General features: G+C 37.5%; 1 protein-coding gene across 1 annotated transcript; it reads right to left on the bottom strand.

Annotated features, from left to right (window-relative positions):
• Positions 1 to 675: 675 nt before the first annotated feature.
• Positions 676 to 17,376, bottom strand: METTL8 (methyltransferase like 8). The gene is made up of 9 exons (XM_010157935.1): positions 17,225 to 17,376; positions 12,779 to 12,870; positions 7,757 to 8,148; positions 7,132 to 7,181; positions 4,982 to 5,045; positions 4,511 to 4,650; positions 2,174 to 2,280; positions 2,013 to 2,078; positions 676 to 866 (listed from the first exon to the last, which is right to left on the bottom strand). Exons 1-9 carry the CDS (start codon positions 17,365 to 17,367, stop codon positions 676 to 678), a joined length of 1,245 nt encoding a protein of 414 aa, XP_010156237.1. The 5' UTR covers positions 17,368 to 17,376.
• Positions 17,377 to 17,648: the final 272 nt, after the last annotated feature.

The raw sequence follows: 17,648 nt of genomic DNA, 5'->3' as shown, positions 1-17,648 counted from the left end.
GGTAATTCTTTCCTACATGATGTTCAGTTTGCAACCTATGGCTTTTTAAATACAATGTATGTGTCACTAAGCTGTTAGAGAAGCTTGGGTTTGGCATGTTTCTGATGAGCATGTAGACAGAAAGCGGAGACTTCAAAGGAGTAGGTCAGTCACGGTGGAGGACGCCAATCACGGACTAATCTGTAACTATGCATATCACATGCAGTTAGTATGAAATTATAACGTCCATGCAAATCAGAAAGAGATTTTGTCTTCATTATTTATGCATCAAGAAATTTCCCTCACAAAGAGGAAATACAGTTGCAAGACACACAGTGGTTAGGAGAGACATGATTCAAAGCAAACACAGCACAGCTTGTAGTGATAGTGAGAACAGATACTCTGTTTCTCTAAATCTCTGAAATAATTATGCTTCAGTCCGAAACTTTTTACATATTTTGAATTTCAACAGGATCAAGATACATGCTTATACTTATTGACTATTCATATTCAAGGAAGTAAAATAGTGCCTGGTCACAGTTATGACTAGATTAATGCGTCTGCCTTTGTTGCATATAAAGCGGAAGTCACAAATGCAGTTTCCCCCCCTCCCAGATAATTTTGACACATATACATTTACAAAAAACATGGCTAACACAAGATTTATCGGAAACATACGTACTGTTGATGGTAAAATTATTTATAAGGGTGCCTTTCGGTGGTTTCTTCAGGATTATTCAGAGATAGCAGCAATGGTTTTTGGAATTTGCTTTGTATCCAAACTCGCTGCATTTTCACTTTTTTCTTCCTGTTTACTTGTAATCGCCGATCAACTAAATGCTGTACTTCAGTTAAGCCAGCCAAGTTGAACATCTTCCATACCTCATCTATTTTCTCATATGAAGAATTATTGTAATTAAAAAAAAAAAAAGACAGTTGTAGAACGTCGTAATTAACAACCCGCATTTTAACCAAAGGTGGAACTAAATCTGTTTTGTGATTTGAAAGATCAAGGAAGCTGCCTGTAACAGGTCTTTCATTTGACATTAATTTTCAGAGCTCTCGATTTATATTACAGTGAAAAATGTTATGTTGAAGCCCAAACCACATTGGTTATTACTCACGGCATTCATAGCTCCCTTTGCTTCAGAGGGTTCAGTATGCCAGAGTTCAGGAAAACAAACGCATGCCGTTTGGTCACTGTTCGCATATTAAGGAGATAAAACTATTTTGCCCATCAAATGACAATTCACACATTTACAACAACATGATCTCCTTCTTGTCAGTCACCACGGGAAAACTTTAAGCTTCTTTGTAATGAGTAAGCACGAAACAAGACATTTAAAAACCAAGACATCACTTTGAATTCAAGTTATTTCCCATACATGTCCCAGATCCTCCTTCTAACTTTCAAATTTTCTCAGGGAGGGATAAATGCTGATCCATCTCTATTCCTTACAGTCTGGGTTGCAGAGGTAAAAAAAAAAAAAAGTGTTGTGATGCTCACTTTCACAGTTTCCAGTAGCTGGGCTACAATATACCAGTCTAAGCTGACGGCCAACAAAACCAGGTGAGCGGATGGGCAAAGAGTGACAGATTCCATAACCAGGGTTTTAAGTTTAGCTTCTGCAGAAAGAGCAGCCTCAAAGCTCAGGCTCACCAACACAGCAAAACAAAATATCAGAGCACCGCTACCAACTGTCATTCCAAGCCTGTTTAAGTTAATTTTAAGAAAGAAATCAAGTACATCTTCAAATAACAGAATGAGCATTCCATTTGACACAAGATGCTTAGACAAAGAGACATTTCCAGAGATGTCTGCAAGCAATCTTGCGGGACCCCAGGTGCAACAAGTGTACACATACGGGGAATTATTTTCTTAGAACAGTTGGCTTTGGGCTTTGTAAAAGCAAAGAAGTAAAAAAAATAAAAAAGCCAATAAAACCACCTTTAACTTTCTGTTCTAAGATAAGCTTTTATAACCCAAATCACCTTGAGATACACTCAACCCTTTCTATAAAAACTATTCATACCTTTGGTAAAGAAATACACTCTGGTTCCATCTCCTCGTACATAAAAATTTTCTGACAAGCAATGACCTAAGAAATTAGAACAGGAGTGAACACTGACATGTCACTTTATTTCCAAAAAGCGTTAAAATGAACAGTGAACTACAACAGTGTTCAGGAATTACCTTTTTTAAAACGAAGTTGAGCTGTATCGTATCTTCCATAGTCTCGAAATAACAACATTCCTCCAGGTTTCAGTAGTTTAGCCAACCTATTTACAACCCCTTGCATCCTTAGAAAATAGATGGGATACTGGTGAAATTTGAAAACATAACTGTTACGTGTATTCCAAGCATCTAGAAAATAATTTCCAAACCTAGAGTAAGATGATGTGTCTACATTTCATCTAAAAAGGCCAGGAACTAGTAAATAGGAAGAATTCTTCACAAAAAAGCTTCTGAACCAAAAATTTAAAAGGAACTGTAAGGGAATACAAACTGGAAAGAGAAAAGTAGCCCTTTCCCTTCACTTAACAGAATCTCAAAGATAGATTAAAACACAGTTTTGAGTATATGGGTCATAGGCAGAACTCCATCTGGAGATACTGCTTTAGAAAGGCAATTTCCCTTTAGAAAGGGAATGTCTACATCCTCCAAAATGCTGGCAAGTTTGTGAATCTTGGTGGTACCTAACATCAGCTCTTCCTTATCAAGATTACACCAGCCTGCTGTAGGTATGATTGGAGTAAGTACTCACTAGACCAGAGCATCTTCATTCTCCCTTTTTAAGCTTACCTTGGAGCTTATAAATCCATTTGTGTTACTCTGCAAAATATGTTAGTAATGAGTAATAGCTTGGGTTTGCCTCACACTTTCAGAATAAACTGAAGGGCTCAGGATCAGGACCAGCTGCCACAGACAGAAAAGGCAGCACCACCTAAGAATAAGAGACTGTTCAAGACAAGTAGCTGTGCACAGAATTACAGACTTTGCCTAGAACCTGACTTTTGTGTACATAGAAAAAAATGTACATGCAGAAAAAGTGAAATCCTTTGAGAAATCTCTCACTTAGGACTAAAGCACATTAACTGTATGGCTTGAAGAAAGTTTAATACCTTTCAAATCCTGCAACCAACTATTAGAAGGGCCTTCTTAAATTCTGCATCATTAATTCTCTTGGTTTCTTTTTTCATCTCCCACTTACAAAGTTTCCAGAAAAAATGTATACTGAGCAAGATGAATCTGGATTACATTTGCCTTGATGCAGTCATTTTATTTCAATGAGATGACAGTAATGACTAACAAATCTTTGGAAAGTGGGTCTTACACCACAGATAATTATACACGGAAATCATTGTGTGTATACATACACACAAAAGTATCCATGTGAGCCTTTAGATGCTGACATGGGGAGAAAAAAACGAAAGAAAAAGAAGACAAACACATTCTTAAATGACTAATAGGAAAAGATCCACAGAAATTCTGACAGAACATCTGATTACTGCTTCTACAGGCAAAGCAATTGAATGAATGCGTCTCTATTGTCCAATTTCTTCCTGGCAGCATCACCACAGTTAGAGATCTAAAATCTACTGCTTGAATTGTTTTTGAAATCTGGACCCAGGCTTTGTATGACTCATGTGCTCATCTCTGAACAAACAGGAAGGAGCAATATCCTATATGTGAGAGATTTTTCTGTAAAGCTAATCACTAATAACTTAGCCAGGGAAACAGTTCTCAGACTTAGGCAAATACTGTTCTGTTTGCCAAGCCCATTATAATGACATTCTTAAAGTAGTAAATGTATTACCATACATACAGCATGTATTTCCCCTCACATGATCTAGTTAAAGGCAGAGTCAAGAATTTTAACTTACATGTCCTCTTTTGCATTTTTTCCATTAAAAAAGGTATTTTCACACTCAGACAGCCTTAACAATCAAAGTTTGGTTCATTAGACACTGAGAGGCATTAGTAACAAGGCTAACAGTACTCAACATGACACTGTGCATGCAAATTGGATCAAGTTTTCTTAATCCAAACAAGTTAGAAAATTCAGAATACGTTTTGGTTTAAAAGGCCTGCATCTAAGCATGTGCCTGTGGCTAAATCAGCAACCTAAGTCTTCACCAACACATTGTAAGGTGTTAAAGCATGAATGTTTGGTTCTGATCACAAAAAACCAAACCAAAACAAAAAACTTTCCTTCTAGAGAAGACTGATGGTCTGGTTTTTTAGTTTTTAATTTTCTTGAATCACTGTCACTTTTAATAGGAATGTATTTAGTTACAATATATCCCTTGTATTTTGATGGCAACTGGAAGCTCACTAATGAATTAGCCTGATCAGCTTTTCTCTTGAAACCTGAAAATGGGAAACAGCATTTAAAATACCTTGGTTTATATATATTGTAGATTACTAAATAATAAATTAAAGATTAATCATCTTCTTTTGCTATTCTTGAAAACCTCCAGCGATAAAAGAGATTTAACCCATTTGCTTTGCCCTTTAGTCTTCATTTACCTGTCAGGATGAATAGCAGAGAGCACAAAGACAAGGAGAATGACATCCAGGATCTCATCTGGAAAAGGATAGGATAAAGCATCATCACACACATCATGAACAAAGGCAGAACACCAGGCAGAATTGTAGGACGAATGTGACTGTCAGGAAAAAGATGAAAAGAGGCACAGAGAGAACAGTAGTAGTTAATACGTTTACTGTGACTCAAGAAACTTTTTTCTTCAATTATTCAGCATTGTAAAACATCTCATATAAAAGCCTATTCTGTCTGGTATCTTACTCAAGCTGAGAAGCAAGCTCACTGATGGTATTCATTCCTCTCTGCACAGAATAAGACTTTGTTCTTTGGAATATTGAAAACTTCAGTTAAAAGTTGTCAAAGCCATCACATTCTTTTTCATGAAGACGGCTTCCTGGCAGCCTCCTGAATTACATGCTTATAAGGTACTCTAAAGCGAGCGTATGAATTACCTTTACCAGCTCCACTGCTCCTGAAGCAAAATCACAACAGTAGAGAAAGGTTCCAGGTGTATTGCTAGGAAAACAAACCCAACATCAGTTAAAAAATTATTACTGTAAAAAATGAAAGTCTACATCAGTGTTCATGGAACTACAGAAGGCCCGTTGGGGTTCTCCACAGGTTTGATCAAGCATGCCTTATTGATGTCTAGCACATGGAAGGCCACATAGGATGTAATGAACCAACCGGGCAGACAAATTCGTAAGAACACCAACAGGCAGCTGGTATCAAAAGGAGAATTATACCCTTGTCAGGGAGGAAGTGAAAAGGAAAAGAAAGAAGGTCACAGAGGGCTGTCAGGATTGATGACAATGTCCTGGTGTTGTATTACATAAATGCACATTAATAGGTCACATTTTCTTACGGAAGTACTGCATTAAGTCTCTATCATTAGCCCATGTATGCAATTTAATTAGCAATATGATTTGGGCAGGGGTGAGGTGTTGCAGAAATCATCCACAGTTCTGCAGAGGTCTGGGTTCCCATGTGCCACCTCACTGTGCTTTTGATTAGATTTAGCAGTATTGGTTGTTTCCCTCTATTATCCCCTTTGTTTTCTAAGTCAAGATGAATAAGAATTTCCTGTAGCACTGTTTTCCCTTCCTTTCCCATCCAAGACTAAGCCAGCTGCAAATTTCCTCATGCCATTCATCGGACACTAGTAACTCCAGAGAGAAATTTTTTTCACCTCCGAAAACTTCATTTAAAGGAAACTGAGCAAGCCCTTCAAAACCTACTGAGGGATGACCTCATGGTCAACTCATGATCAATTATTATCCTTAAAAACATTTGAAGTTTTGGAGGGACAGTTTATTTAGAGACGGAATCAAACTCTGGCAGTGCCTATAAGATCTCACAGTATACACAGCTGAGGCAGTGACCTCTCTGAGGGCTCAACAGGAGAACCCTTGTGGATCAAAATATATTCCATTCTTGTTGCTGACCAAAATCTTTATCTGCTCAGTGCCCACCATGAGAGTTGGTGAGTTTAGGTGTTTATCATGGATGAAGGCAGGCAGCCAGGCTTTGGACCCAGCCAGTCCCTTGTCAAAGGTTAAGCTGATTACCTAATTGACTTGTTAGGATATTTCAATTTTTTTAGAGCAGAATAGGAACCATGTAGATAGTCAAAACAAAGATACAGTTTGATCTGGATGTTGATTTCATGATGCACTGTATTAAAAAGCAGTAACTTAAATTTTAAGGGGGACGGGGGAAGCAGTTTAAAAGTTATGAAAAAAACAAGTGGAAATTTTTTTTGTAGCCAGGGTACACACATACTTGTGTATGTATGGGTTTGCTTCTATATGCATACAAAAGACAAATTTGTGCTATTAAATTCAGAGTAAAACCAACTGTGCTCTAAAGCCAGGCATACTAAGAGATGAGCGGTTTCCATCAGGTCACGTACAAGACAAACGTGCGAGCTGTTCCATGTACCAACTAATGTGATTGACTGAAGGATTTGCATAAGAATAGAGAAGTCCAGGAAAAATACCTAATAAGTGGATTCTTAATTATCAGAAATACCAATGTATAACTAATGCCTCCTGTGAGAAAAACACAAAGGTTTGTCTCTTTTTTAGTACTGCCGCATGACATCTTTTCCATATATAGTATCACTTTCCAAACTTTTCATATGAAACAGGGTCCCCCTTTCATTACATGCTGTCTAAAGCTAAGCATATATTATGGGATGAAGGTGCCTTGCTAACACCAACAGGTTCCATGTGTGACCCTGGTGCATCACTCAATTCCTCCTGCTCTCTGTTTCCATATCTGCAAAACAGAGTATTTTTGTATAACACAAATATACCCAGTTGGATGGGTCTTTGAGCAAGCTGACCTAGTGGAAAGTGTTGCTGTCCATGGCTGGACATGGGTTGGAACTACATAATCTTTAAGGTTCCTTCCAACCCAAACCGTTCTACGATTCTATGATGCTACCAACCATTATCTGTGGACTGCAAGCAATCAGAATTTCAGGGCTGTGTAACAGTCCACTCAACACTTCCTACAACAATGGTCTAGCACCAATATTTGAAGAAAATGAAGATGATGATAAAAGAACTTTCACATTTGAAAATCCAGCACTACATACCACAGAACTTTCAAAATAGGAAAGACACTGTTTCCAGCACCACAACCAACCTAAAATCAGAAGAGAAACAAAAAGTTTAAATAAATGAGCTATTAAAACCTCATATTATTTTATTTTTGTCTTAAATTAGTTGGTAAGTAGGACTCACTAAATTTGAGGGTATGTTGAGCAGAAAAGGTATAAACAGCTCATACCTCAATTCTCAAATCACTTCTATGATCACATTTCTCCCCAATGCCTTTCTGAAGTTAAGGGAGAATCCACCTCTCCAACTGCATTGGAAAATGCAATACTCTCGTCCAATTTCACCATTTGGCAAGAATGCACCAAGTACTTGCACTTTAAGACAGAGCACGTTAAGACCTAACTTTCCTTAGGAAATTAGAAACTCTGCTTCTGCCAAAAATGGAATCTGACAATCTATCCCTAAATTCTGATTTGGGAGAAGCTTTATAGGGAAAACAAAGCCCAGATCCTAGGTTTCTCTGAAAGTTTCTGCCATAAATGAATGCAGTAAGTCAAATTCTCAGTGCTTACTTTCTTGACACTTACTAAGTGTCTTTATCAGGTTTTGAGCAATTAAGTGGAGTTCTGTATGATGGGCAGAACATTTGCAGTGCATTACCTCTAATATTCTGTGAGTGGCATCACTACCAGGGAAGGATTCTAGCTGGCCCAGTTCTTCTCCACAGTTTTTACCCACAGGATTGTCAGTAAGACATTTTGCTTGGTTTTTATTATATACATATCCTTGTACAGAAGTAGAACCACTTCCATAATTTTTCTTCCAATATTTTTCTTCTTCCTGAAACATTTCATTTTTGTGCAAAAAAATGTTGGTACTGTTTAATTTTGTGTGTTCTGAAGATCTTTCTTCTATTTTCAACTCTTCCCTCCTTGTTTCTGGAAGAATTTCTGGAAACTCCAGAAACAGCCAATTGCGATCCTTGAAAAAGTTATTTTTATGAGTCTTGTAAAATTCATTCCAGTATTTACTGGCTTCTCTCTCGTATTTATCTGAAATTAACAAAAAAAAACAACCACCACCTTGGTGAATATGAGCTTAGATACAAAATACTGTAATGCAACATTGAACTTAGACCACAAATTTACAGTTTATAAATCTGTTTAAAAAAGATTTTTTTTTTTTGGAATTCAGTGACATAATAGAACAGCATCACCAAGATATGCAATCGTAATTTTCTTTGACAAGTTTTCATGTCTCAAATCATAAAAGCAATGCATCTTATCAATTAAATGTTCTCCATGTTCTTCCTATTTAAGAAATACTACACTGAAATTAATTTCATCATTTATGAAACTCCATGAGCAATTGTAAATCTATTGGTACCTAGTCATCTCTCAAAAACCCCATCAACTAGAAATCCAGTTCTGTGAACTGGAGTGATAAATGCTACTGCACAGCCAATAGTAATTCACTCTTAACTATTCAACAACACAGTGCTGACAGAAAATAACAATATAGTCGGAAGCAACATACTGGCTTACTTTCAAAACACTTCAGAGAGCCTTACAATAGACTTTTGTGTTAACTTTTAATTCATGAAACATTCTAACTGAATATTAGAATGTCAAAGACTAGGATGGGATTTCATAGAGTCAGGGAATTCATACCCCTTCTCCACAGAAATTTGTCCAACTTTTTCTTTACATAGCACCTTTCATAGAAGCCTGACAACTTTCTTCAGTAATGTATTACAGTCCTTCACCAACGGTACAGTTAGAAACTTTTTCCACTACCTAACCTGAAATTTCCTTATTGCAATTTAAATCCAGTAATCCTTGGCCCATTAACCAAGCAGATAAAGCAAAGATTACTCACTTCTCTTTGCAACACCTATTTTCTTTGCAACACCTATTTACTTATTTAAAGTCTTTTACTGTGTCTCCCCTAAGCAATCTCTTCTCTAGATTATCTAAACCTAACTCTTTTTTTCCACAGAAGTCATGATTTTTAGACTTTTTATAATTTTCTTTTTCTTTTTTTTTTTTCCCCTAGATTGTCTCAAATTGCTTTACTCCTTTTTTGTGCTGTATTCTGGTAAAAGTATTATCAACACAGAGCAAAAGGAATATTTTACAAGGCTTACAAGCTGTAATCCTGTTTATAACTCCCAGCTTGCCATTTTGCAACAGCATGACACGGCTGATTCAGCTAGTGATTCACCACAACCCTCAGATCTTCTTCTGCAAAATTACTACCTAGCCAATTGTTCCAGACCCTAGTGCTTTTTTCAAGGAATTATTCCTAAGCAAAGTATTCTGCATTTATTTTTAGCAAATTTATATCATTCAGATATCTTTTTTCCACTGTTTGTCCAGATCTTTCTGTCCTTCACTATACTTGAAACCTCTCTTCACCCAGTATCATCCTCAAGTCTCCCATTTCCTCAGGTCACTGGTGAAAATACCAAGCAGAACTGGACATGGAACAACATGCTTCTCTGCCCAGCACAGCCTTCCATTCTGAAAGGGTATCTCTATGCCTTCATTCACACAAAAGCAGTTTCATTAGCTCTTGCTTGCCTAACTTGCTTATGAAAATGTCAAGTAAAGCAAGTCAGAAGCCTGACTAAGGAGAAATTTCAGGACGTCTGCTTTTTTTTTCCCTTATCCCCAGGGCTTGTAACCTTCTCCAAGAAGGAAATTAGCTTGATTTATTATTGAAAAATATTTGTTGGCCAGTATTCATCTCCTTTGTTCTTCCAAACCCAGTATCTGCAAGCTCTGGATTATCTCTTCCAGTATTTTTCCAGGAAATGAAACTAATTATCTGACTCTTCTCTTTTCCCACCTCCCTTTTTAAAAAAGTAAATATTCTCTTTTCTGCTTTCCCAGTCATCCATGTACTCTATGGATGTACTTTGTAACCTGTTCTTTCTCAGTAGAGAACAAGATCTTTCCTCCTTCTCCCTAGCACTAATTGTGCTAGCCACTGGACTGCAGCTAACCATTTCAAAGGAAGGCTGATAAAAAGATAAGAATTACAGCTTTTTAAGTGTCTCTTTTGTTGATGATTTTCCCTTCCTCATCCCTCCCAAGTACCAAACTAAATCTTTTTCTTGGGGGTTTTTCCCCTCATTCCTAAAGCATTTACAGAACTGTTTTTCTTTCGTTACCCTTAACATCTCTTGCTAAGTGTACAACCTGTAACGTGTTGCCTATTTTATTTTGTCCCTACTCATTCACACTGACCCATTAATTCTTTAAATATAAATGCACAGAGTGAATATGCGGTGCATTTCTCCTACTACTCTCATTTAAATCTTAACACACTATTTCCTAAATCGCTACAGCTTTTCAGATATAAACAAGGCTAAGAATTATCATTAGAGGCACAGACAGGCAGTGGGAAGTGGCAAGGAGGTGGCAGAATGCCTTGTCCTAGAAATCTGGATAATTTTTTTAATTTAACATTTAATACATCCAATTGTATTATTAAAGGATAAGACCCAGCCATGAAAAGTAGTTGTACAGACTTGTTTTACAATGTAAGTGCAGTGTTGACTGAAGTAATATAGACCAGATTTCACTAGTAAATTACACATTCATAGATTGCTCAGCTTGAATATAAAAAACAAACCTTCTACTCAAAAGGTTCTTAAATCACTATCACCCTTTGTTATAGTCACTACTTTTCTACAAGTCTGCTCAGAACCCTTGTACGTAAGTTCCCATCACGTTATTTTCCAGATTCCAGAACTGAAGGAAAACAATGGCTAAAGGTGGCCTTTGAAGCTGTATTAGTATGGAATTACAAAGGTTCAAGAACACTTTACTTTTCATTCTTTCACTGGTCACTCCTGCACCACTGTGTAATAGCCATGCATACAGTATTTTTATCCATTTTTTTGGTTTAATTTTGTATATTTAAGTAGCCTGACAACTACATTTTCCAAAGCATGTAAAAATGACAAAACTAACAAAGGTATAACCTTCTGAGACAAAAAAAAAATTATCCCTTTCTTAGTCAATTGATTTTCTCCTTCTCAGAACTTTCAACACTGGCACACATGCCTGAGAAGAAACTGGACATGCTAATAAGTAAAGTGGATTCTTAAAGGTAGTATCAAGAATTTATTCAGTTTAACTTCTCTGGTTGTAATGAGGTTCACCAGAACTGTTCTATTGCAGTTATATAATAGTATTCTTGAATCTGCCTTGTCTTTTTCCCTTCACTGTAGTTTCCAAGGCCCAAAAATAACCTGCTCATTAACTTCAGTCCAGTTCATTGTTTACACAAATAGGCCAAAACATACTTCCACTTGCAGAACGAACCTGAAGCTTTCTGAAAGAACGCAGTCAGCAATGCTCACCTATGCAAGTTCTAAACAGAGGGGCATTCATAGGAAATGTCCTTGGATTCTTGTAGTTTTTTGGCAATAGACAAATGCCTGATTATTTAATTTCTCACCAGCATAAAGTGAGTTCTAATTGACTGTAGATAAAGAATTAAAGGTTCCACAAGCCACATGGTTACACAGCTCCCTTTGCAATGATGAGCTGTTTTTCAACTTCTTATACAAACCAAATGAAAATATTACACGTCACTTTTTAAAAACAAACATTGTACTCCTGTATTTAGATAAAGAATGCAAGAGGTAACAGTAAAGGGCAGGATGACAACCCCAGAGCATTCAAAGTGATGAAGGGCACACAGTCTGAGACACATTCATAGGTAATTCAAATAAACTCCAACATGTGCCCTAGTGACATCAGTGAAAATGAGCACAGGATCATAATGATGCTATCTGATTTGACAGGCTCAAGACATGCTGAGGAAACTGAGGCCCAGGTCATCCAAGTAATTGTTTTCAGAATATCTTTCTAATAAAGGAACAAATTAAGAATTCAGTCTTCTATGTTACTATCTACTTGATAGTCCAGCTCTAGCATACATAAACTGTCCTAGAGTTTAGTCTAGGGGTTGGTTTGCCAGTCTGAACCTAGAGCTGTCATTCTTCCGAACTGCAGAACACACACTATGTTTCCCTTCTGAAGACAGGCACGGAATTCCTTAATCATTTACAGAGCAGACTCTGCATGGTGTATTGGAACATCTTCCACACAGAGGTAACACACGGCTTCCTGAAGCACTCCCAGCTCAGCCTGGCCAGGGCAGCAAGTTGGGACCAGCTGGGACCAGTGCAACTTCCATGGCGCTTAACTAAATTATGGTGCAATGTACAAACACCAGCTCTCTGAACAGTCCACAAATCTTTACAAAGCATTTTAATATTGTACATGGGAACTTTCATCCCCAGCACCCTAGCTGGCTGCAAATTTGCTGCCTTTGATGAAGTAACATTCCTGTGTAGTAGCAGTTTTGTTCTGAAGAGCTACAAAAGGAGACAGAACTTGCAAACGCACCATGCTGAGGCTCTATGTAAATCAAGCACATACTGCCCCACCAAATGCAAAATTGCTCAAATAAGTAACTGAGATGCTACAAAAACATGCTTTGAGACAATCCTTTGGGGCAACAGAGGGAAAAAAGAAAACCACCAACAAATTCAGACAATAGAATATAGAAATAAAAAGAGTGCTTCTGGATTTTAAAGCATCTTTAAATGCTTTCATAAATAGCATTAAAATATGAATTTTTAAGCCACTACGAATTTGTTACCTTGGTCTTCCCACTGGACTTTCACAAGTGAGTTCTCTAACGCTTTTTGCTTGGCATTCTCCTCCTCTTCTTGTGACCACTGCATGTGGTCCCTGCAAAAGGCAGTTGAAGAACCAGCCTTTAAATAGGATTTTCCAAAATATTTTTTTCCCAGAGAAAACAGTAACATTAGCTACACTGTCTTAAATACATTTTCTTTTTGAATGCAAGCAAATGACCACAAGGAGACTGACAGTTAAAAACTAAGTTTCAGTGTATGATAGATAAAAATTAATTACTAGTTAGGTAAAACTCAAGTGATTAAGAAAAATCTTCCAACTGCAAAGAGGCTGTAATAGTATGCATTTTTTTCCTAAATAATCGGATTAACACATATCTTGTAAATTGAGTGCATTTACAGGGATGTATTTTGAGTGTCCCCTTAGAGTTGTGTTTAGCTGGATATAACAACAGACACTCTGATTCAAGAAACTTCCAACCCTACTAATGTTTATGATAAGGAAAGCAATCAGCTGTTCCTGAAACAGGGAACATAATCCACCTATTCAAGTGGAACAGCTAGAATTTATGGACAGGATTTTACTTATTTGGGGAATACAGACAGGAAACATTTAGAAAAAAGAAGAATGAGACATTCCTAAGCCAGACAAGCAGTGCTGCAATGGTTCCAGAGTCTATGCTCTCTCTATATTTGTGTAAAGTGGTTCACTAAACGTGGTATTAATCCATTAAATAGTCACAGAACCAAGACAAGATCTGACCCTGATGACTAAACTGCCTCCCCTGCAGATTCTGTGTTTGGATCAGGCCACAGTGGGGAGTGGCCAAAAATGTGCTGCTAGCAGCTTCTAAAAGCACATCCAAATTCTCCATCCTGAACAGTTTTAGAAATCGAATTATATTATCTAATTTAATCTAAGTAATCTATAAGATCCGAATCCTATTGAAATCAATTAGCTGAAAGCCTATGACTAAAATTCCATTGGTTACTATGGGAAAAGGAACAAGGTGCCAACTTGAAAATAGTTGATCGTCTCTAAAAGCTAACGAGCACCTTCCTGTTCCATGCTTGGTGACATACAGGTAACTTAATTCTTAGACCTTCCCTGATCCTCTTTTGTTAATTGTGGAAGACTAATTGGTATGTATTTGTCTGCTTGCCTCAGACTTGATTTCCACATCCCTACTGAAATATTTCTCATTATTGTCCCCAGCAGGTTGCCTCTCCCCTTCCTGTATTTGTTCCTATACCAAATGTTCCTGTGCAGTGTCAAGGCTCTGACAGACAGGCCGTTGTAGAATAAAACTGAACGACCAAAGTACTACTAGGCAGCCACCCCCTTGGAAAGATTTGCTTCCTTCACCGCTATCACCATTTTTGACCTTGCCAATGCTAGCAAGCTGAAACCAAGGACTCTTCAGATGGCAATAATACACAGTCAGGCCTTCTGACATGATTTGCTGTGGTATAAACTTTAGCTGATCAATTTTAATCCATCATCATGTGTCTGTCAGGGCCTTTAAGGGCTCTAGACACAATACTATAGGGGCCTGAAGTATTCCATTTTCATCAACAACTTTTTTCCCCTTTTGTCCCTACTTGGAAAACCATGAAGCTGAAGAAAGATCTTTTAGATCTTTCCTAGAAATTTCTATGCAGAAGACCCCAAACTGGACTGCAGCAGCACTTCTTGATCAAAATCTGCAAAAGAGGGGACATAGCATAGTTCTTATGCAAACTATTTACATAGTTTGGATGCTTCACATGAGGCAGCTCCTTCACCAATACAAGCTGGCAGGAACACAGAAGAATTCTAAGCACAGAAGTATTTAAATACAGAAGTGTTTTAAGCTGAACACTGACAGCAGCAAAGCAAGCTATCCATTTTAACCATAGCAGGAACTGTTAACATGAGTAGGCCTGACAAGAGATCAAGCAATGCTACTTTCGGTTCAGCTTATTCAACCTAGCCCTTCTCCATTAACTTGTTTGCTAACATAGGGTTTCATTATCTCTGAAAACTAACGTGAAAACTATGCCAATTACTAACTTGAATAGAAGCAGACATTTTTTGCTCCCATGTTTAGCACCATTCATCACTTCTCTCTCGAAATGACAGAAAAGCACCGCAGCAAATATCTAAAGTATTAGTTCCTAAATTTAATTTGCTTAGTATTCCTAGCAGCAATGGTAGCAGCTCTTGGCTCTCTGCCAATTCACACACAGGCAAAAAAGAAGGATGCCACTTTATGAAGTACCAAAGCTGATGAGTGGAAAACAAAAGGACATAAATCGTCACACATCAATGCTAGGCAAGATGAATCTCTCATGCTCACCCTGCACGATCTGTTTAGCTCAACCACCACTCATCCTGATCCCCCTTACCTCCCTACTGACAACCCTGCTGATTCAGTGAGCTTCAGATCCAAGGACCTCCCTGCACTTCATAGCCAGGTTCTTGATTTATCAAGACCTTGTCAGCTTCCATGCAACTTCTGGTCCAACTCAGTTTCACCTGTTTTCCCTTCCAAGCTACAAGGATTCATCTGCAGATCTGCATTCTGAACAAACCTGTCCCTTTCAATCCCAGCTTCACAATCCATCCCAACCTCCTCTGTCACTGTTTGATAAGTCTGTATTAGACTGTCACTGAACACTAGCCATTAAAACTGAAGCCACACATGATCAGTTATTTGTAAGGACATTAAAAACAGAAACAGAACTGAGTTTCACCCTGGTACAGTGTTACAGAAAAAGGGTGGCCTTTTTCTTAAAGTTATTTCCTACCTTGACTGGATAGCCTACATTTGAACCAGCGTTCACACAAGTACAGGACTTTTCCACCTAGCAGGAGTCTGGAAGATGCTTAAGAATTACACTGCACGCAGATTTATAAAACACAGACATAAATTTCACACTCTTTTAAAACAATAACCAGCCAGCTTCCGGCTTCCTTCACCAAGGAGCTTGGTACAGAAGTGTACATAACTCCAGGCTTGGCCTTAAGGTGGTATGTGTTGGGGATCATGGCTTGGGGACATCTGGTTTAGAAAACAGTAATAGGTGACTGATCTAGTTGCATATCTTACCTCATGAGTTAAGCCCAAATTTAGAGACTAATGAAGATATTTGATTAACCAGAAGACAATCTTCTGTGTCATATTCTTCCCTTAAGACCTTTTTATTCATCAGATTTTTATTAGAGAAACTTTTGAGATAATTTAGATTAAAAAGTAAAATGGACCAATTAATAAATAGGATTAACTACGAAAAAGAATAATTAAAAAAAAAAAACCAACCCAAAACCAAAAAAAACCCCAAACACCACCCAGAAAGTTGGAAGCTTCATTTCAGAACAAAATCTTGTCCAAGAACTTCTCTGACAGTTGCCAGCAGGGGACACCTCTGAAGAAGGTATAAAAACTGCAGATTACTTTTATGAAGTAAGTTGAAACGCAGAAACATAACTCCTATATTATGTCACCCTTGGTTATCATTGGCCACATCCACTTCCTTTCCCAATTTTGATAAACCCCTGCTCTCAAGTAGTATGTGAATTAAAAAAATCTTTAGGAATTATGCAGAAAATAATTTCTTGTATAGCTTTTAAATTCCCTACTTTTCATCAAATATTTCTATTTTTAAGTTAGGAACTATAGGAAAAAAGTTCTTCCAAATATCTCAGGTAGATAGTCTTCTACTTTCTAGACGGAATATCTAAATCTATCTTTCTACCACTTCCTGTGTCACTTACTGTTTGTATTCGTCTCTGCTGCATGGTCAAAAATCCTAGCCTTTTCAATCTCAGTTTTCCCACTGTGTTAACAAGCATTCTCACTCTTTGCTGAGACCCCGTGAATCATAAAAATATCTTTCAGAGATGGACATGTACTGCTGCAAACCAGGGCAATTCTTATTCGTGTTAACATTTACGTGTTGATGTTTCCTCTGATATTGTATCTCTTATTTATGTTAAGATTCAATTTACTTTTTTTGACAATTGTGCACTGTATGGAAATCTCTGATGAGCTATCTGTAACGTCTTCGGTACACCTTTAGTAGACTACAAGTAATTTACATGTTCCCTTCAAAATGGAGTCGATTTTAGAATGCAGCACTAATCCAGTATGCAACGTTATTGTACCTAACTAGTAACCTTCTACCATTATGAGTAACATGGACCACCTTAACTCTACACTGTCTCCTAATTCATTACTGATCTAGAACAACACTTTGCCTTTCGTTCCATGTTTAACTTGCTCAGTAGCTTTTTATGTAAGTCACAGAGAACTCATAACTGTCAGGTGACTTGTGATAATCTCAAATTTTCTCTAGCACTACCTTTACACATCTCTTCTGGCAATCCATTGTTATATATATACACACATACCACTATTCAGCATAGTAAATTATAGATGAAAATCAGCCTGGAAGAAACAACTCACCACATGTTATGCTCAAAAACCTTAGAAGAATCAGTTAAAATCCGTGATCCAAGTGGAACGGCTGGTCGTCTACTACTTCGGTGCCTCTGTTGCATCTTGCTTTTCCTCAGACATAAAGCAGAAAGCCTTGTAATGAAATTCATTTTGTTCAGGGACCTGAAAACACAATTAACTCAAATTACAGTTTTGCAGTAACTTAATTGTTTATGTCACTTACATGAAAAACTGGTCAAATAATCAAGCACCAATATCAGCTTTAGTAATAATCTTTTACTATAATATCAATTTGAATGCTTTTCAGAAAATAGCAACATCCCTTCAGTGCGCTGAAAGCCCAAACAATCCCAAAGTAGGCTACTGGTATGAAACCAGTTGAAGAAATTATTTGGTATCAATTCAAAGTCCCATCAGGCAGGGAAAAGAA

The sequence above is a fragment of the Eurypyga helias genome, unplaced genomic scaffold (assembly GCF_000690775.1).
Source record: "Eurypyga helias isolate BGI_N326 unplaced genomic scaffold, ASM69077v1 scaffold13858, whole genome shotgun sequence".
Taxonomy (NCBI): Eukaryota; Metazoa; Chordata; class Aves; order Eurypygiformes; family Eurypygidae; genus Eurypyga; species Eurypyga helias.
Note: the sequence above shows the minus strand (reverse complement) of the source record. Positions and strands in the feature narration are given on the sequence as shown.